General features: G+C 30.7%; 1 protein-coding gene across 6 annotated transcripts in view; it reads right to left on the reverse strand.

The window, feature by feature from the left end:
• The window catches only part of LOC143252179 (fat-like cadherin-related tumor suppressor homolog), a 228,995-nt gene that overhangs the window by 40,039 nt on the left and 166,856 nt on the right, over nucleotides 1-22,100 (reverse strand). For 5 of the 6 annotated variants that reach the window (XM_076503927.1, XM_076503924.1, XM_076503926.1 and 2 more), the window contains 6 exons: nucleotides 21,114-21,335; nucleotides 15,909-15,932; nucleotides 13,829-14,452; nucleotides 6,303-6,608; nucleotides 4,711-4,919; nucleotides 2,898-3,042 (listed from right to left, as the gene is read on the reverse strand). In XM_076503927.1, the coding sequence (XP_076360042.1) occupies nucleotides 2,898-3,042; nucleotides 4,711-4,919; nucleotides 6,303-6,608; nucleotides 13,829-14,452; nucleotides 15,909-15,932; nucleotides 21,114-21,335 (1,530 nt within the window). The remainder of the gene's footprint in view (nucleotides 1-2,897; nucleotides 3,043-4,710; nucleotides 4,920-6,302; nucleotides 6,609-13,828; nucleotides 14,453-15,908; nucleotides 15,933-21,113; nucleotides 21,336-22,100) is intronic. The other variant, XM_076503925.1, reaches the window with a different exon arrangement.

A 22,100-nucleotide genomic window follows, 5' to 3' on the forward strand; every position in this document is an offset into this window, starting at 1 on the left:
GAGGGAAGACAGCTAGTCATCACCACCCATTGTCAACTCTTGGGCTACTCTTTTACCAACGAATAGTGGGATTGACCGTAACATTATAACGCTCCCATGGCTGAAAGGGCGAGCATGTTTGGCTCGACGGGGATGCAAACCCGCGTGCCTCGGATTACGAGTCGCACGCCTTAACGTGCTTGGCCATGCCAGGCCACTGGTAATTGTAAAGAAGCCAAAGTTTGTCTCATCAAGGATACTCAAGAATATCAAGGAATATATAAAACTCAGGATATGTTAATTATGAGACAGAAGATAATTTAGCATTGCTCTTGCCATTTACCTTCTGTGAATAAAGATGTGAATGATACTTCAATAACAGTAATGTACACATTAATATAAAGTTGTTTCAGTGGATATGCAGTTATTTGAAATTTTCCACTGAAAAGAGGTAACCAAACATTGAATAAGGCATTGAACGTAAAACAGTGAAATGACAAAAGATAAAAACACAATCTCTTTAGAGATAAAAGTAATTTTGAGTTGTTTGACAACAATCAGTAATAGAGATGTTAGCATTTTCTTAATCTGAAAATGTGTTTCTAATAGATACCTTCACACACAAGTCCTGGCATGGCCAGATGGTTAGGACAGTCAGCTTGCAATGTGAAGGTTGCAGGCTCAAATCACTGTCACACCAAATATGCTTACCTATACAGCAATGGGGTGTTATAATGTGATGGTTAATCCCACTATTTGTTGTTAAAAGAGTAGCCCAAGAGTTGGCAGTAGGTAGTGATGACTAGCTAACTTCCCTTTAGTCTTAAACTGCTAAATTAGAAATGGCTAGTGCAGGTAGCCCTTGTGTGTCTTTGCATGAAATTCAAAAACAAAACCTTCAAACACAGAAACATGTTTTTGTTTAAACACAAAACTTCACAAAGGGCTAGGTGTACAATAACCACCATGGGTAGTGAAACCCAGTTTCTAGTGTTGCAAGTCCACAGACATACTGCTGTGCCACTAAGTGGCCACACAGAAAAGACAAGAAAGGATTAACCAAGTTCTTTATTCAATTAGCATCCATAAAAAAAAATGCAGGAGTGAGAGGAGTTCTCCTGAGAAAAGATAAGTAGCTAATTATGCATAGCAATAAAAACACAATGAAAGATATAAACAGACATACGGGCCCCTACAAGGTTAGATCCACCAGGACGGTCACCAACAAGACAAGTGATGGCCTTGATACTAGAAAAGGGAGAATAGGAAGCAAATAAAAGCTGGGGAAGGTTTGTTTGTGTTTGAGCATAATGGGTATTGAAACCCAGTTTTGCTTCTAACATTGTAAACCTTTAAACTTACTGCTTTGAGCACTTGGGAAAGGAGGATGGAGATTTTGCAAGCCTAGAAACAAGAACAGAAAGGTGAAGTCATGAAGGATGAGAAATCATAATGTACAACAAGGACAGGTGTTGGACTATCTTTGTTTGGATATCCAGTGAGACAGGAACAACCCCAAAGATTTTTAAACAAAGAAACAGAGCCCACTGAAAACCATGGTTAGAAGTATGAAAAAGGCACACATTAGGAAGGAGAGCATCCTATCCAAACAGCAGAGAAACTGAGTAAGAAGTGGTAAATAAGAACTATTACTGTTCAATACAGTGAAAAGAAGGAACCTCTCCAAAAACACTTTTATGAGTAGGATCAAGTAATGAGAAATAATGTAGGAAGATGGTTAAAAAAAAAGAAAAGAGACAAAAATGTGAAAACTGAACAGCAAAAAAGGAATTAGACTCTCTTTTGCAAAGAATGGTATGCCTAGAAATAATCCCTATGGGAGAAATAGGCCCAGGAAATCATTATCATCAAGCCCAATAAGGAAGAAGGGCCATCAGCCAAATGGACAGGAGGAAAAGACCCAGCATCCATGAAGGAACCTACATGTCAAGCAATGGTCTTCATGTCTTCCAAAGACATTGAGCTCCCCAGCAGCCACAATACAGAGAGGTCCTACATTAAGTGTATAATCACTAATGCTGGACAAAGCAGAAGTTTTTATCATTTAAGAATTAAAAGTCAATTTTTATTTAGTAATAAAGGAAGTCAGTACAACTTGAATGAAATTAAAGTTTCATAAATCATCACAAATCTCCTGTAATTGATTAATACATTTTAAAGCATGTCTAGTGCTGAGGAAAAGAATCAAGTTATCTCAAGTGCCAATTGAAATGGGCTTACAAGGAAAGTGAGAGGGTTAAAAGGCAACTAAACAAATTACTTGAACTATGGGGAATATGGCAAGACATTTGAAACAATATTTTAAAATTCATACAATAATAAACTGTATGGCAGCATGAACACATGGTTTAATGCAAGGGGCTAACATAAAAATAGAAGTATAATGCACAAAGTTTATTTATTTTAATTTTACGTAACAAAGTTTTTAACGCTAATAACTTTAACATTTAGATGCCATTACTCATTATTTGCAACTCTGAATGTGTATCAGTTGTTCCTGTAATTATTTCCAGTACTATCTGTACATATAATTATTCACCAGAAAAACATTGTTTAGTCTTAGGAGATATGGTTGCACTTTACATACCAAACATATATATACCCATATATATAAAAAGTTAATATATAGAGAAGAGGAGAGAAAATAATGTTTCAAATTTACTTCCAGTGTTATAATATAAATCAATATTTATGCAAATATACAAAGCCAACTGAGAATGACAGAGGATATATACCCAGGGATATTCATAACTGTTATTTCTCTATAAACTAATGCTTGGAATATGTAAGTTGTTGAGTAATATTTTTAATAAACACCCATAGACATGCACATACAACTTTCAACTAATCAAGCATAGATATGTAAAGTGAAAATGACAATATCACAAAATGCCAACCTTGTCCTTTAGCTGAACTCTTTAAATAAATTTCTCCCTGGTCATAAGTAATGTGAAACATTTTTTGAATTTCAGAATTGTTTTTTTCATATATACTGTACTCCAAAGATGCAGCTTCCCCTAAGTCTAAGTCCAATGCATGTATCTAAGAAAATAGCAAAAAATGATATCACTAAAATATATTTAAATTTTTAAAAAGATATATATTACTTTATATATTTGTTGCTTTTTACTTGGTGAAGCAAAACATAAGAAAATGTAAGAAAGACAACACTGAACTACAAATATTTTCAGCTATCTAAATACAATGTAATTGCAGTTTTAGTAGTATACTGAAACCAGTACTTTTACATCTTTCAACTCATAAAATTACTAAGAATTAATAACATACTGAGAGTGCACTATAGCTCAGGTTTCAAGGTGATATAGCACATATTTATAATTAATGTTACTTGAAAAAAATATTAATCAAGTGATAGGAAACAACATTTGAATTAAGATAGTAATTTTAAGATAAACAATATGAACGATAAAACTGACAAACACTTCGCTTATAATTTTCCAAAACACTTTTTAAAATATTAATTAACGGATGTTCTTTTTGTGATACCAAATGTGTAAGTCTACAGACTGTTTTTTTCATTGTTCTAAATAGCAAGTAAAACAAGTTATTGATGGTACAACATATCAGAGAAGTAAAAATCAAGTGTGTGTAGAAAATAACAAATGCAAAAATCGTTTTTTGAAAACCACTCCTCAGAAATCTTCAAAAAAGATGATTCATAGTGTTTAACTTAATTTTTGTAGTTTATTCACTTTTTTTATGAATTGTGTTTTCATTGCCCATTTCTTCAAAAAAAAAAACTCAGTGTTTAACAATAATAAAATAGTATTTAATAATTATTGTGGAACTAAATAAACAGAAATATAAGAATTGTTTATAAAAAATACAACTCTAATTTTTGAAATATTTTAAACTTTCTCATGTAACCTTTGCATTTAAATAGCTATTGTTACTACTTAATAATATTTTAGGAAAGAGCCTACATGATAATGTGTAAAAGTACAAAAGATCTATGTTTTCTGAACAATACAAAGAAACTTTGTGAAATATTCAAATATGTATATTCTTGAATATTTCACAAGCCACCCTGCACATTGCTACAAATGCAACACACTATTGTACCTTTATTATTATACATTTTTTTTAAGGAGTGAGAGTGAAATTGAGCTACTCCTATACCACCAAAACAAAATTTGTTCAAACATTTGCTTTTAAGATTTTTCTGGTTAGATGATAAATTTAAGGTAATACTGTACCATATATTAAGAGCTGTACATGATTTCTATTTTAATCTATATCTCTTATTAATCCTTCAGTCTTTGGTATTATTAAAATTAAAAAAAAAAAAGACTTCTAACCAACCCAAAACAAAATAATATGATAGACATTACTTTAAAGGTTCTAATCACACTTAAAATGGATCATTCCCAAACATATTTTACATTAAATTTTACATTTTTCCAGCAAAAAAAAGTTTAGAATGTTGATTTCTACCAATTAAAATCGGAGAACGTTTTTTACCTCTAACTCAGAAGTGGTTACAAAAAATGTTCACCTTCTAAATTCCCATGTATGAAAAAAAAATTACATTTATATTATACTTGCTAAAATTTAATATTTTTAAACATGCAATTTTATTTCAAAATCAGCATATTTAAAAATAGTATAAGGTGCAAAATTAACTAAAAGTAACTTTTAAACTATTTTCAGAGTATAATTTATGTTTGTTGTAACATAATTTGTTCTTACTTTTAAAATGGTTGTGCCAACAGTCATATTTGAATGAATGCTAACTTGGTATTCTGCAACTAAAAATTGAGGAGCATTGTCATTGATATCTGTGATAGTAAGTCTAACTGTGCTGTAGCCTGAACGCCCCCCACCATCTATAGCTACTACAGGAATCTCATATAACTGTTTATTCTCTCTGTCAAATGATGTTTTGGTGTAGATCTCACCTATTGGTAAAAAAAAAAGTTAACTTTTCATGTCATAGAAATATTATACATCCATACATTTTAATAAACATGCTAAAATAACCTAACAAGTACTACAAGATTAAAAAATACATCAAAATGATAAAAATAGCAAAAAACATGATTGCACACACACTAATAAATCACCAACACAACCAAAATTCATTAACTACAGAATATGAAGCCATATTGCTTCTCAACAAAACATTTTTTTCTATCCTACTACTACTTGAAATGTTTAATTGTTTTAACGAGAAACAAGTTGTATACTAAATATACTTCTGTTAAGTCTGCTGTGAGAAATTTTAATAAATATTTTTCTTTAAAGTATAGTAGTCCAGAAGAAATTTTTCTCATTAAAAACGTGTAAGCATTTCACTACAAATCTTGTGGATTAATACACAAAAATATATAAGAATGAAACTATCACAATGTTAACAGATATTTTACTTTAGGACCCAATAAAAGATATTTGATAAACCTCAGCATTTTTCGATTTAAAAAATTATTAAAATCAAAGTGTATTAAAACACTGTACAATATGTATTTAAATAACAAGACATTCAAAACTCACACTATCATACTTAATTCAATGTTAAAGGTTACATCACAGGAACATTTATATTACCTTAATAGTTGATTTTGCTGCCAATGCAAGTAACAATATTATACATATATTAGCTTAATAACAATCTATATTATTAACTAGTGTGTTAAGTCCATCATTAGTTAATCTGTCTTAACATCACACACTTTGCTTACATTATCTTAATAATAATACATATTGTACATAATTACTATACTTAATAGTTTAAGTTGTTCTTATTATCTTGTATTTAAGTAGCCACACCATCCAAATTTATATTACCATAACAGTTTTGGTGGTCATGGTAATATTACTTTGGTAGCATTGCCTTTTATATCTATATTAATGTAAAAACATTAGTAGTAACGCTTATATTATCTTCTGTGACTGTGTTACCATAACAACATAATGCTGGTGGTTATGTTTCCATAGTAACTTTACTGTTCACACATGGTATTACTTTGGTAGAATCTCTTTTTGTGCTTATATTATTTAAAAGGGTTTTCGTTCATCTTGGATTACCTTCTCATAAATAGCAAGCATGATTTTATTACATCAACAGAACTAACAACCACTGTTAACAAAAACAAAATCACCATCTGATTTCATACCAGATGGATCACCCATTATACTGTTTACAATATTTCTACATTGCTACTGTCAATAAAAACACTACACTTCTAACACATCTACTTGAGCAAAAAACTTTGTTTTTTAAGTTAATAATTAGTATAATTAACCTGAAAAAAATTATAACTTTATTTATTTTACTTTTTTACCTGAGCTATGGTTTATGCTGAATAATTTCATACATTCTTCACTGTGTATATAATAACGAACTATTCCATAACTTCCCCTATCTTTATCTGTGGCACTAATGGTTGCTGCTTTGGTGCCTGGAGATAAATTTTCTCGCAAAGCAACTTCATACTTTGTGCGACTAAATAGAGGTGTATGCTTGTTAGCACTCACTATGTCAATCAAAGCTCGAGTATAACTGGAGTAGACACCATCAGTGACCGAGATGTTTAAGTTGTAAGTGGACTGTTTCAAAAGCTGGTGAGCATTAAATAAGGAAACAACACCTAGTAGAAATAATAGCTGTATCAACAAAGACTTTTAGTAGATCTAACAAGTTTATGAAATGATAGAAAAAGGTCTTGAAGCCACAATATATACTTTAAAAATCAAGACTATAAACAAGAAAAAATTTTAATTTTAATGGAAAAATATGGATTGTTTGTTATTTGTAAAACTTCTATAAGAAGCATCAAAGACAAAATAAGGCTACAATGAAACGTACAAAAACAAGCAATGTAATATTCATTGAATATATCTTAAACTAGAAAGGTTAGTGGCCTTTATAGCATATTATTAGTATATATGTGCATAATATACAGCAAGCAATGCTTTGAATGGTATTTTTTTTCACTTAAGAAATCAATATAGTACATTTTCAGTACGTGAATTATTTGGTAACCTTTAGAAGACAAACAAACATTAAATAATACATACTGTAACAAATTTACTGTTATATATTTAAGTTTCTTTTAATTAAATATATTGATGGTTTACTTTAATTAGCACACAATAAATCTTGGAAGTTATAACTGTGACAAACGATAATCAATTGGGAAACTACAAATATTTAATCAGAAGCATTTAGAGATTTTGTTAAGTTCAGATAATTAACTACAGATGTCAGTGTTTCTATAAGGGCATTAGATATCTTCACTGGTGAAAAGTCAGCCTGTAAATGATATGAGACAAGTGAATTGTACAGATATCAACTCGAATCTAATTCATTCATCATGAACCACTGATAAAATACTCAGTTCTAGACCAGACAGAAGACTTAATATTGTTTGTAAGTTTGTGAAACTTTTTTATGCAAATCATTATTTGTAACAACCATTATTGTAAATGGTATTGTTGTTTGTATATTAAATACATTTGTGTTAAGAAAGATAATTGTGTGTATTAATCTAGTCGACAGATATCATAAATTAGATACATACCAACATCCAATTAACTTATAAACTAAAATATCTGGCTATTTGAAAATGTAATACATAATATAATAAATCTGAGATAAATTATAATACACAATGTATGTAACATAATAAACTGGGGACTCAACCAGAACAAATTGTAGCATGTAACATAATAACATGGGGGCTTATTCAGGATAAATTATAGCACCTAACAGAGTAAATTGTGGCTCATGTCCAAGATCAGAATCAGAGATAAAATTTCTGCAAAATTGAAATTCAAATTATATTTATTGAAGCCAACAATATTTGATCATGTCTAATTATCAAAGTTTTCTTCAATTGCCCTCTCTCTCTCTCTCTCTCAAAGAACCAGAAATATATAAGAAAAGTGAATTGCTCAATATTGCCACAAATTTAGAATTAGAAATTAAAAAATCAATGAGAAAAAATGAGCTAAAAATTGTATTTTTTAAATATTACTTGATGATGATTTATTGTCTGAGGAATCACCAGAGGAATACTCTAGTGTCCCGACTATCGAATCAGCATTCTGTGATAAAGTTAGAGATTCAGCTTAAACTGAAACAAATTGAGCTTCAAAAAGCTGAACTAAAGAAAGAACAAGCTCATATTGAAGCTGAAAAAATAAATGTCTCAAGGTCAAGCAAGCTTGTATCAAAATCAAGAAAGAAATTAGGCTGAAAGAAATGGAAATTAGACTCAACTCTAATCAATCAAGACAAAATGACAACTTTGGAATTAATCAATATATTAAAGTGTCATCATTTAATTAAAATGAAGTTGATAAATATTTTCACCATTTGGAGAAGGTTGCCCAAACCATGGATTGATCTACCAAATAATGGTCGTTATTACACTATGTAACACAGGTTTTGTTCCTGGATAGTATGTATTATTTTGTAACTGCTCATGTTGTAAAAGTATAGAAATTGGCCATTATTCCCTTCAAACTTTGGTTTTGTGATCTGGAAAATGAAATTTAGAAATTAACCTATTTTTTATGTAAAAACAGGCAACATATGAATCAAGATTTACATGTATTTATACTAAAGTTATAAAAAAATGTTTAGAAGTGAGAAGTTTTTCGAGATTTGCGACTGTAATGTAAATAACTTTCATGTATGAGCCCCCAAATATAGTCTCCCATCTTGTTTTCGTTATACGCTACTTGGTAGTGGCATTCAAAGTCCAGTATATCTTGACCACATGTTCTCCTTGAATTTATCAAGATGAGCATCAAGGATATGGACTTTCAGGGACATCCTGCAGCCCATTTTCCTGTAGTTCTTCACCAGAGCCTCAATTAGCTCCATATAATTTTCGACCTTGTGATTGCCAAAGAAGCCATGTACCACTTTTTTTTTCCCTTTCCACTGAACTTCTTGGGGAATTCTGTGCACTCCAGGATCTTCTTTATTTGTGATACAATGAAGACACCAGCTTTGACCTTTGCCTCAAAAAGCTTAGGGAAGAAGTTTCAAAGGTACTTGAAGGCTGCAGACTTCTTACCAAGAGCTGTGAAACATTGTTTCATAAGACCCAATTTTATGTGCAATTGTGGGAATAACACCTTCTGGAGGCCTACTAGCAGCTCACACTTGACATTGTGCCTCTCCACAGAAAACTTGGTCTGTTGTGGCCAGTGCTTCCTGTTGTAGTGCACTGCTGTGTCCCTGCCATCCAAAAGACAAAAATAACAGGGAAACTTGGTAAAGCCTCCTTGGAGAACCATCAGGAATGCCACTATTTTGAAGTCTCCAATAACCTCCCAACCATACTCATCATACTTCAAGGCTTCGAGCAAGGTCTTGACGCTGTTGTATTCCTCTTTGAGGTGCACTAAATTTTAAAATGTCTAAAATTTGAATAATATAAAATCTTACTGTTCAAGCAAGCAAAAATTGTCCATCTCACCTTCTAGAGTTTTTTTCAGTGCTCACAGGTAAAATGAGGTGCCCAGAGTTTGTTTTGATCCCCGACAGGCATGCTGAAATATACCTTCTAGGCTTCACACATTTTAGCAGATGCTGTCACAGAGTACTTTTTTGCTCTAGTCTTGATAAATTGACGACATATGTAGCAGAATGTGTTTGGAGAATTCTCACAACTTCTTGATGCCATCTCTGATAAAATCAGATAGGTCTGTGTGTTCACTTAGGCAGCTAGAACTAAACTGAAGTGGTGAGTGGTAAGCCTCTGTATATATATTACTTTGGAAAGTTCTTGAAAATTCTCGTAAGTTCTATGACATTCTAGAAAATTCTTGAAAATTCTCATAAGTTCGAGAAAATTCTCTATCAGCTACTCAGCACTGAATCTACCTGGAATGTTCTGGACAATGAGTAAATATGAAAATTTCATTACCTGGGTCACAAAAGCAAAGTTTGAAGATAAAAATAGGTCTTTTCCATTTACTTTAGGCACAAACAATTGGAAAATAACACTTTCTGCCCAGAAACAAGAAAAGGTAAAAATTTTGTTACATAGTGTTATATGTACAAATTATGATAAATTTAAAGCAGTTATTCCCAAGGCATACAAATTAGTACTGTAGATTTATTATCAACATTTTTGAGATTATCACAAGCAAAATTATCAGACTTATATGCAATGTGCCCACAAAAAAGAAGTTTATTTTGCTTGATAGTATATTGGCAACAGTTTTGACCAACTAAGACAAAAATGTTTAATTGAAGAATTTAAACAACATACAAGTGACGACCTCAAAAATTACTTGGATGAAAACAAAGTTAAAAGACTACAGGAAGCAATGGCTCTTTCTGATAATTACATATTAACACACAAAACTACTTTTCATAAAAAGAAATTCCTGCCATCTCAGCAAAAGTGTGTATTATCTTTTCAATCCACTAGAGTTGGGGATTCTTTTAAAAAATCGTGCTCTTGTTTGAAATCTTCTAACAGTCAAGATAAACTTCATCAAAACAATCCATGACTGTCTGCTAATTTTGTAAAAAAAAACAAAAAACTTGGTAATGTTATGTCCCATTGCTGGTGTTTGAAAAGGAAAAAGAGGCAACATCCAGTGCATTTGTATCCAACATATGGATGTAGTTTTATCAGATCACCCATTGTTGGTTATTTGATCTGATAAAAAGGCTGATGTAATTAGGAAGGAATTTAGACCTTTTGTGTCTGTTAGTTCTGCTAATCCCAAACCCATACATATTCTAAGTAATAAACTGGAAGCCCATCCAGGATAAACTATAATATTACCAATACATTAAATGCAAAAATAATTTAAAATCACACAAAACATTTAATAGTGCAGTAAGACCAAATTACTTACTGTAATACTCAATGGTACCATGTTTGCTACTCCTCTAGTTGATATATAAAATTTTTCTATTTTCTTCAGTTTGGTTTCAATATAGAAAGTTAAGCAAGTGAACAGTTTCTTCTTACTCTATATGCTCATGTAGATAGAGTCACTCAGAATCCCTCGTATTGATCACTAAGCATGTTTTCGTGTGGGAAAGATAAGTTTAAATTCATTCAGAATGTTTCTTTTCTTGGCAAATCAGATAATGCTTCAAGACTTCCTTGCTCCTGTGCTAAAGTGAGAGCAGGTGTAGGTCACTTAAATGAGATGCAAGGTGTGAGCAGCCTGGTTTTGTTTTTGTATACTTTGGTTGTGTATTTAAAGACCACACTTAACCCTATTATTCTAATTATCTAAATGTTTTCTCAGAGATTTGAGACTTATGTAAACTATCCAACCTTTTGGAAATTAAGAGATACTTGCACTATATGGGTTGATATTTTAACTTTCAGTTTACTTTATTTTTAGCTTACAGGGAGATTACACTGATCTGGTCAGGGAAAACTTATTAAAGTTCCTTTCATTTCCTCTCCAGTTCCACAAACATATATTGTAAACTCTTTCACTTGTTTCATGTAACCTTTGATTACATTTATGATTAAGATTGTGATTTGTATATATTTCTTGTATACCATATTTTTCTTTGCACTGAACTCATTCATAGTTAAGGAAGTTAAGGAGAAAACAATCCACCTCCAAGATACATTATTAGTCAGATCTCCTAACTTTGTGAACACTACACATTTACTCAGTATAACTGACAATACCACACTAGCTTGTGCATTACATGCTAGACCATTATGATAACTAGCAGAAAGACCCACTCTCCCAGTAGGTATAACTGTCAGTTCCTGCATAAGGCTATTAGGCCTTTCCCCCCTCTTTCTGGAATTGTCTGATAGTTAGAGGGCAAAGGTTTTAATTTGTTGACTTAACCAATGACATTCACTCCACATCTACAAAGGAAATAAGCATGACAGCCTTATTTGCCCACTGAACCACTATGACAGTGACAACAAAAACAGTCAACTGACAGTGCATTAGATGTTGCACTGTTTGACAATGTACACATTAATTAATTATTAGTTAACTCTAGGAAGAGCAAAAAAAGCACAATATAAAATTGGCAGCCAAGACATATCAGAATGTAGAATGGTAGGCTATCCTATGATACAGGAAAATTCAAGGAACTACAAATGGAAAAAGCACATAATTTAGGAGCATGTTGTGACTACAAAGAGAAGGTGGACAAGCACAGATACTACACATGATATGTAGGAGAAGAGAAATTATATGAGTAAGGTGGGGAACTCCTTAAACCTAAAGATAACATCAGGACAGTTAACAAATTCAATCCTGGCCAAGATTTCAAATAAAGATTTAAAAAAATCATCCAAGTAGAATGGAATGCAAAAGTGAGTGAAGATGCACAGTTATATAGTTTGGAAAGAGATGATAGGAAACTACATCATGGACCAAAAAAACTAATTGTGATTATGGCTGCAGGAATTTGCAAAACAACCAGTTTGTTGTACCCTCACAAACTACTGAAAAGAATAATCTGAATTTATTTAACTGGGAGACCAAAAATTAAACTGAAAGCACTGTGATGACAATATGCTTTCAGAACAGGACAGACAAATTTAAAACCTGCACTTACCTTGTGTACATTATAACAAATGTCAAACTAAAAGTCAATAGATCAAAATAAGAATTAAACCCTGGAATAAAATATGACTCAAGTCCTCTGTGAATGTAAACCATGAACTATGACATGTGAAACAGAGAAAAGGCTGTAGTCATTTGAGAAAAGATGCTATAAAAGGTTGCATCACACCCCACACATTGCCAGGAAACAGAAGCTGCCAACAGGGACTACAAACCTCTTATTGCTATCAGGAAGAAACGAAAACGTATGTGGTGTAGCCATTTCATTCATTGCAACAGTTTGGCTAACACTACCATGAAAGTAATAGTTGAAAACAAAAGAACAAAAAGTCAGTCAAGAACAACATACAAGATAATACAAATACATGGACAGGGAGAACTAAAAAAACAACAGCAAAGTGCTGAAAATACAGAGACAGGTAGAGGAAGACAGATGTTGAGATATCCAAAGCTCTTTGGCACAAGCGAAAGGGGCAAGGATGATAATAAACACTATATATGATTAATAAGAGAATGCAAATAGACATAAAATAAAGAATACATAGAAACAATATCTAATAAACAAGACAGATAAAAATAGCTGGCATGCACAACAAATAATAAATGGACAGTCTTATAAAATGTACATGTTAAAAAGTGATAAAATATTTAGTAAACAAACAACATAGATTAAATAAGCAAACAACACCTAATTTTACGAGGACATAATATCCAACATATAAGCAAGATATAAATAGCAGAGAGATTATAAAGATGCAACATAATACTATATAAAGAGACAACTTAAAAAACAGCATGTAAAATAAGGTAATTACAGCTAATACATAAAAAGCATGTTACAAAGAAGTTGTCTTGAGAGTTGTTGGAAAAACCATTGCCTCTTACTTGACAAGTAGCCCATAAGTGAGCTTGGAAGCTTGAACTCAATAAGTGCATTACAGTCCTTGTGAAGTTAGCCTGAATATTTGTTATTTTATCTTATTCTTGATGTAAAATAATTTTTCAATGTATAATGCAATAATAAAATGAATCTTTTACTAATATATTAATTTGAAGTCCTATTAATCATTCAAATATAAAAATATATGATCTTAGATTATAATGTTAAATTTAAGAAAAGTGATATATATGTATAACTTATAATCACAGTTGCTTTTGTAATTTAAAATTAATTCTTTGGTTAAAACTAGTAGTTTAGTAGTATTGGTACATTTTATTTAATAGCACAGAAGAGTAAAAACCTATCACAGAATATACATGAAATCCCAGTAACACCCACCTGTGGTGCTGTTAACAACAAAGGCTTGATTTTCATTACCATCTACAATAGAGTAGATCAGTTTTGGTTGGTCTGTGATGTCAAGATCAGATGCCATAACCATAGTAACAAACTGGCCACGTTCAGCATGCTCACTAAGAACACACCTATAAGATGAATATCCAAAAGATGGAGGGTTGTCATTCATGTCTGAAACAATGACCCAAACGTTTGCTGTGGAGCTTAAAGATGGAGAACCTCCATCTGTTGCCATGACAACAAAATGATGAACAGGCTGAGTTTCATGATCTAATGAATGTTTGATGAAGACTATACCATCAGCAGGATCTATGTGAAAATAAGCTGTTGCATTTCCTAGGATACTATACTGAACATCCTGATTAGGCCCTGTGTCCCTGTCAGTGGCATGAACCTTCATGATGGACGTTCCAAATGGTGTAGCTTCAGAAACTGACCCATTGTAAACTGGCTGAGTAAACATAGGAGCATTGTCATTTACATCTTCTACATGGATGTCAACTAAGACATCTGCATAATCTCCAGACACAGAATCAGTGGCTCGTAGAGTGATGTGGTGTTGTTGACAAGTCTCAAAGTCAAGATCTTCCACCACAAAAATTATGCCTAGTCATTGAAAATAACAACAAAATATTTTATATATACATACAGAAAAAAAAATTCAACATCAGTAAATGTTTATTTACTAGTATTAAAAAGTTAAAAAATATTCTTATTTTTGTGAAGTATAACTAGTGTAAAATTATTAGCAAACTGAAGCATATCAACTGAGAAAACTAAATATAAATTATATTCAAAAGCTCCTTTAAAAAATAAATAAACATAAAAAATTAAAAAAAGAGCTGATAGACAACATACAGTATTTATGTGCAGTAGTTATCAGTGCATAAGGTAGGTGATACTGACAGATGCAATACAAAAATTCTAAAACCATAACTATTAACAGTGCATAGAAGTATTAAAATCATAAACATAACGTTAAGCCAAATTCACAAGTCTTTCCATCAATATTAAAATACACAACAGTACTACGGTAGCTACACTTTTCATGCATTCAGGCTTTGCAGAAGAAAGACATTAAAATAGCATACTACTACTGTCCCATAAACATGCATTTAGTATATTAACAGAAGAAATATTTCAAATAAAAAAACAGGTAATTAAAAAGAGATTTTAACAGTGGTAAAAATAAAACTTATCATCAAAACTTAATGTGGAAAACACTGAAAACAAAGTCTACTGTTAAACAGCATATTTGAAAGTAAAATCCAAACAAAGATTGAATAACAATTTGAATCACAGATGTCTCTAGAAAGCTTTGTTTCATTACACATCCATTTAAAACAGCTAAGCCTAAAACTATCACATACATTGTCTTTTACTACAATACTTGGAAAAACAATCATATTGTTTATGGAATACAATTAATAAGCTTTTTTCGTGTGCTAATATGACAAATCACATTGGCAGAAAGAATAATGAATTTCTACTTAAGAATCTCAACACATAACAAGGTTGTAGAGAAGTATAATTTTACCCATAATATCTACAAATGTTCCCTATAATGTAAGTTCAAGATTTTACAGAAAATTCTTCTATCAAGAGCTTTTGAAACAAAAAATTTAACTTTAACCTTCCTTCTAAAACTTCTTTAACAGCCAAATGGAGCTAAATAATTATTTAAATGAAAACGTTGAGAGCCTTCATTCCAATTCACCTAAAAACACAAATATTTGTGACTTAATATAAAGGAAATTAGTGAACATATTGTTTCATTCACTCTTTACTAAATATGATTTAAAATAATAAGTTTTATACTATTTCTCTTGTCAGCAACTTAACTACACTAAACGTTTACTTGCATATATATATATATTCAGGATGCTTCTGCTTCATCACAGACTAGAATGATAAGTGCATGGTATTCAAAAGCAATTTTAGTAAAAGAAAAAAGAAGAACATGCAGAAAGAAGTGGATTTTCAAAAAAAAGACAGAGAATGTTAAGTAGAACAAAAACAACACAAAAGGAAACAAAAAATTAAAACCTTGTTATATACTCACATGGACCATTATTATGCCCTGGGTCTAAAAAAAAGGGACCAAAAAAAAGAAATGTTGTAAAAAGCATAAATAAATTTAAAAAAATAAGGGTGAAATTAATAGTTTTTCAAGAAGACCTTTTTATCTAACTTGTGATTATATTGTATTGTAACACAGATTAGTAAATTAATAAAATAAATACAGATAATAACCAGTTGAAGGAACTTTTAAATGCTTTTACTTTTAGCAAATTTTTGACATATTTTAATTGTTCAAGTATGCAAGAAATAAATTTATTAAGACAAATTCACTCATCAAATTTCTCTGTCATTTGTTTCATGAGATTTACAATTTTATTAAAATGTTAGTGTATTAGTTTTCCTACAAGTTTCCAATGTTACCAAAATTGTTACTATTTACTGAAGTTAAATTTAGAAACCATTAAACCATATCTATGAGAAGATTAGTTATTTCTGAATATACATAAATATATGTTAAAGAAAAAATATAAAAACAATGTACCATGGACACTTAAAGACCCATCAGTAAGATCTTGGCTAATTTATGCTTGCTTATGTGGTATTACATTCTTAATGTACACTTACATTGGACTTATCATCATCATTATATTCCATACCCCATAACAATTCATCACTTTAAACATTACTGATAAAAATTAACTGAAAAGTTCTATATTCAATAACCTTAAGCAATTTTAATAACTATAATAATAAAATTAATAATTGGTTTAGGACCAATTTAATCTCTAGGGTGTAACTGTTCATTACACATGTAAAATGTCTGTTTCTGTTTCTAGCAAAGCTATAAGGATATCTGCCACTGTCCTAATTTTAAACTGCCACTAGAGGGAAGACACCAGCATCAACTATCAACTTATGGGCTATAAATTTACCCTCGAATTATGAAAATAACATTACTCTGCCTCCACAGGTGAAAAGGTAAGCTTGTTTGGTTTCTTCTGAATTTCATACAAAATTACGTGAAGACTATTTGCACTAGCCATCCCTTATTTAGCAGTGAAAAACTAGAGGAAAGGCAGCTACTCATTGCCAACTCTTTAGCTACTCTTTTATCAATGAATTGTTGGATTGACCATCACATTCTAAACACCCCCATAGCTGAAAGGGTAAGCATGTTTGATGGAACAGAGTTATGAGCCCATGATTCACAGATTGCGAGTCAAGTGCCCTAGCTACTTGGCCACACCATGTTCGAAAAGGTAAGCATGTTCAGTGCCAGGTTTCAATATTGCACACAGTAAGTTGAGCAACCTAAAAACTAGGTCATCAATGCATAATGGAACAGGTCTGAAGAAAGAAAAAAAACTAAGTATCAAATTAATAGATGACCACAACAGAAATATTAATAAGAGATTGCTTTTTAATTCATATGAATTTTTTTTTTAATTTTGGCACTGCTACAATGTGCATAGTCTTTGTAGCCTGATAATAACCTCTGCTTTCCTCTGTGAACTTTCCAAGTTTGTTTCAATAAGTGATGCAAAACAGTTATAAAAAAATATAAGTTTTATTTGAATAATGCACAGAAAAAAATAACTTTATAGTTAAGTTTTGGAGGTGGAAATAAGATCTTTTGTATGTGCATACAATGATTTAACTTTCAAAACTTCCTCTTCCCTCTATTATAATTTACTTTTTTTGGAGTCACAGAACTGCAATTAGTTGAGTATCAAATTTTGATGATAATCAAATTTTTGCAGATTTAAACTTGGTACCTTTCAGATGCCACAAAATGCTCTCTCTACCAAATGATGTTAATAAGGATTTTTTTTAAAATCAAAGTACATCTTTATTACAGGGAAACTGTCAACTTACACTTTTCAGACAAAAAAAATTACACATTTCAAATTGAATAAAAAAATGAAATATAGATGCCTTGTTAATAAAAATGTAATATAAAATATATATAAGGTAAATTTTATAAAAATATATAACCAAGTTGAAATGGTGAAAGACCCACTGTTTAAAATGAATATGTTTTAGAGCAATCACTTAGTAAGTCCAGATGAAACACAAAACATAAGTAGTACGTAAGTATATAAGTTGAATAAAAATTGTTAAATAATGAACAGTAATTTCCAAATACTAGTATCTACATATTATATATTATCTAAATAGGAAAACACAGTATTGAAGTATTTTTGCATTGGTGTTGTTGTTTAATCTTGTTTTTAATACAATATTTTCTTCCATAGTCATAGTTCTTGCACCTGTTTAACTTTTAAATTTGTCTAAAACTTAAATTAATTATTCTAATAATTTTTCTAGAGAAAATCCAAGAAACAGATTTTACTACCTGAAAGTGTGTTATCAGAAGTACACAAAAAGGGGTGAGCATGAGTCACACTTGAACCATCATCAATATGTTAATATAATAAAAATGTCATTTAGAAGTCTGTAATGACAGTTATGGTTACTCTATACCAAAAAGTACATAAGAGCTGGACAGTCAATGAAATTTGGCTCATTAATCAGTTACATTAACTGATTATTCTCACATGGTACTTGGACATTTGGAATAATCAAAAACAGTAATAATTTGAAACACTGATTTTGGATAGCCAATGACTTTATTACTAACCAATTACGCTGAACAATCTTTTTTATTACTTGTGTACCTGAAATAACTAAAAAACAGTAACAGTGAAAAAAAAACAATTTCTATTAGTCATTGTTTTCATGGTATTAACTGATTTAATCATAACTTCAACTAACTGATAACTTAATGGGACAATAATTAATGTTATCAATCTCATTGGTAATAAGTTATACTGGTTTATTGAATCAACCAACCATCCCTAAACCACATACAAACTGGTATTTTGTTAACTATACATCATTATATATTTTTATTATCAGACAGAATGAGTTTTAATAAACCAAATCGTTTTCAATGCAAGACAATTTTAAATTCATCAAGGTAAGAATATTATTAGTGCACAGTTTTAATCATCCACATAAGATCTGCTTCCAAAATTTATGTAACATTTCTTTTTATAAATTATGTTGCACAGATAAATATATTCATTAAAAAGATTTATAATATTAAGGTTTCCATTATCAGTCTATTTATATCCGTTTACACTTACCTAAGAAATTTTGTAAATGACATATTCTCCAATAGTAAGTATAAGAATGATACTTATATAAAAAATAAAGTTATGAGAAACATGTTAACACCTTTATGTACCTTGTTAATTGTTTACATTATTCTGCTTTTTTTAATATTTTGAAAACTGAAACTGTTTTTCAAGAATCAACAAAATGTTCTTTTATTACCAAAACTTAAACAATAATTTTTCTTAACAAGATAATTTAAATATTTGAAATATAAAAACAAATACTTATTTAACACAAGTTTTACTGACATTTTAAATTTTTGTGTTTGTATAACTGTAAAAAAACTTCTGTTTTGATAATAATATTGGAACTTTCAATCTAAATGGCACTGTAAGTACATGTGGTCTAAGTGACCACCTCAGTAATCTCAGGATTCAGGTACAGCCACCCCTACTTTTGAACTACTGACAATAATGAAGGCAATAATGTCACAATAAGGAATTTATCTGGCTCTTAGAACTGAATAATTGGATTAATTTCACATATATAATGAATTTATAACTAAAAGAATGCAAGCCTTTCAAGAGCATCACACCTCAAATGTCAAGCATTTCAATCTGCAGTTAGTTTGTTAATATTGGAACTTTCAATCTAAATGGCACTGTAAGTACATGTGGTCTAAGTAAGGTACAGCCACCCCTACTTTTGAACTACTGACAATAATGAAGGCAATAATGTCACAATAAGGAATTTATCTGGCTCTTTGAACTGAATAATTGGATTAATTTCACATATATAATGAATTTATAACTAAAAGAATGCAAGCCTTTCAACAGCATCACACCTCAAATGTCAAGCATTTCAATCTGCAGTCCAGAAAGCTAATTACTAGGTCTAATCTGATTTCTCCCCCAACTTTAAAATAAAAGAATATTAAATAATTGTTAAGTCAGTGGTTCAAAATGTCTCTCTGAAGTGTTTTGATGATTTTATAACTAAGTTTGGTTTTCTTTTCTTTCTCCTAAAACATTTGTTAACATTAATCAGCGATGTCAAGAAAACCCACTTGTAGAGAAATATATATGTAAAAATGGCTCGTTTCGGTTGAGAAACTTTGTGAACCTGATGATGACCGAAGAAGGTCGAAACGTTGTTTGCTCCTCATCATAAAATATTTTCTCAACCCAAATGAGCCGTTTTTACATATACATTTGTTAACATTTATCACAAATGCTGAAATTTACAAATGTTAATTTCTTATGTAAATAAGTATTACAAGGCTGTCTTTTCATGCCTGTTCCTCAAATAAAAATATTTTAATCTAAGTGTTGTATAGTTGCAACTAGTACCAGAAATACCCTTGCACTTAAGGGTGGTCTGAGCTAAAAGGGGTCTGAATCAGGCAGAATTGTAACTAAAATTATAGGAAAATAAACATAGGGGACAATTACTTTTTATGTTGGAATGGTATGTTTTGTAATTATCACACTGGCTAACTAGACTATTGTAAAAGTAATTAACATACTTTTATTATAATAGTTAAAGATGGAAAACCCTTGATACCTTTATAATTTATTTCCAAACCTTTCTTTCTCTTTTTATTAACATTAAACTAAATATTAAGGTATCCCTTCATTTTATATGAGTATTGAGAGAATGTTCAATGTGTGTTTTTCGAGATTGGTAAATAAAATGTTCTAAAAATAACAACATCTTGGAAAAGTCAAGATTTAATTACAGGTTGAAATTAGGCCACTTATGTAAGTTTTTTTAATTAAATGAATTTTTAAAAAGTTACTTTGTAAACATGAAATCCAGTTACTGCATGAAAGTTATGCAGTTAAAAAGTTCAATCTTTTATACACAATTACTCTTTTTTATATCTGAATGGTCAACATTTTTTGATTTTGGTTTAAAATGTAATATTTTAAATACGTTTTAGGCATAACAATGTATAGATAAAATACTTCATTGATGATCTATATTTAAAACAATATTAATCTAGTTTTTCAGTAAGTTTGTGAAATAATGCACATATTCATGTATGAAATATTTCTTCACTATTCCAGAACTAAAATCATTCTGGAAAAATATGCACAGCTAATGAACCACAACATACACATACCAGTGTTGAAATCAACTCCAAATTCTTCATCTATATTCCCCTGAACAATACTGTATATCAGCTGGCGACCTTGGGGGCTTTCAGCAGCAACAGACAAAATTGGTGATCTAGGTTGTACATTTTCAGGAACAGAAACTTTGTAGAACTGTTTTTCAAATGTTGGCATGTTTTTATTGATGACTTTAATGGGGACAGCTACCTCACTATGCAGAGAGACATTTCCTATATAATAAGCATAAGCTAAAGTACATTAGTATCAAGCCACATATCAACATAAACTTGTGTTGATCACTTAATGATGTTTTTTTTTCTATCAATTAGAACTAAAACAAAAATCTGTATCTTATGAAGTCTATCTTTAAAAAACAAGCATAATTTAACTTTTTTTAAGTACTCTAAAACAGTTTGTACACTATTTCCAAAGCTTTATTTTTTGTGGCTTTTTGAGGTAACTCTCAGCTTTATATTCATTCATTTGTATTAAATGTAAAGAAATTAAGAAACAACTGAGGATTTCTTTCAAAGTTTGACAATCAACAAATCTACAAAATGACTGAAGAAAAACAAATGCATGAATTATCTTGAAAATGAAATAGGAATTCAGGTAGGTTTGTTTTCCCATCCACAACCTCAAAAACTGTACTCTTAGAAATTATAAACTGCTAGAAATAAGAAGACTTAAAGTACAGTGGAGCGCCATTAAGCCACGGACCAGTAAACCGCGAAATCGCTTAAGCCGCTGTATCAAGTCTTGTCCCAAAATTTTTGATGTATTAAATCTACTACCTGGCTTTTTAAAGTTTCTCACACTCTCCTTGTCGTTGACACTGACATGACAAATGTGAGCGAGGATTATCGCGGCTCACCGCTAATTTAAGAACGTGTAAAAACGCGGCTTACAAATTTAATCCTGGCTTTATAACTTCAAGGGGATATTTAAAAGGATTTGCTTTAATTTGGGAAATAAATAAAATATATTACAAAAGA

This window comes from Tachypleus tridentatus, chromosome 6, assembly GCF_004210375.1.
Source record: "Tachypleus tridentatus isolate NWPU-2018 chromosome 6, ASM421037v1, whole genome shotgun sequence".
Classification (NCBI taxonomy): Eukaryota; Metazoa; Arthropoda; class Merostomata; order Xiphosura; family Limulidae; genus Tachypleus; species Tachypleus tridentatus.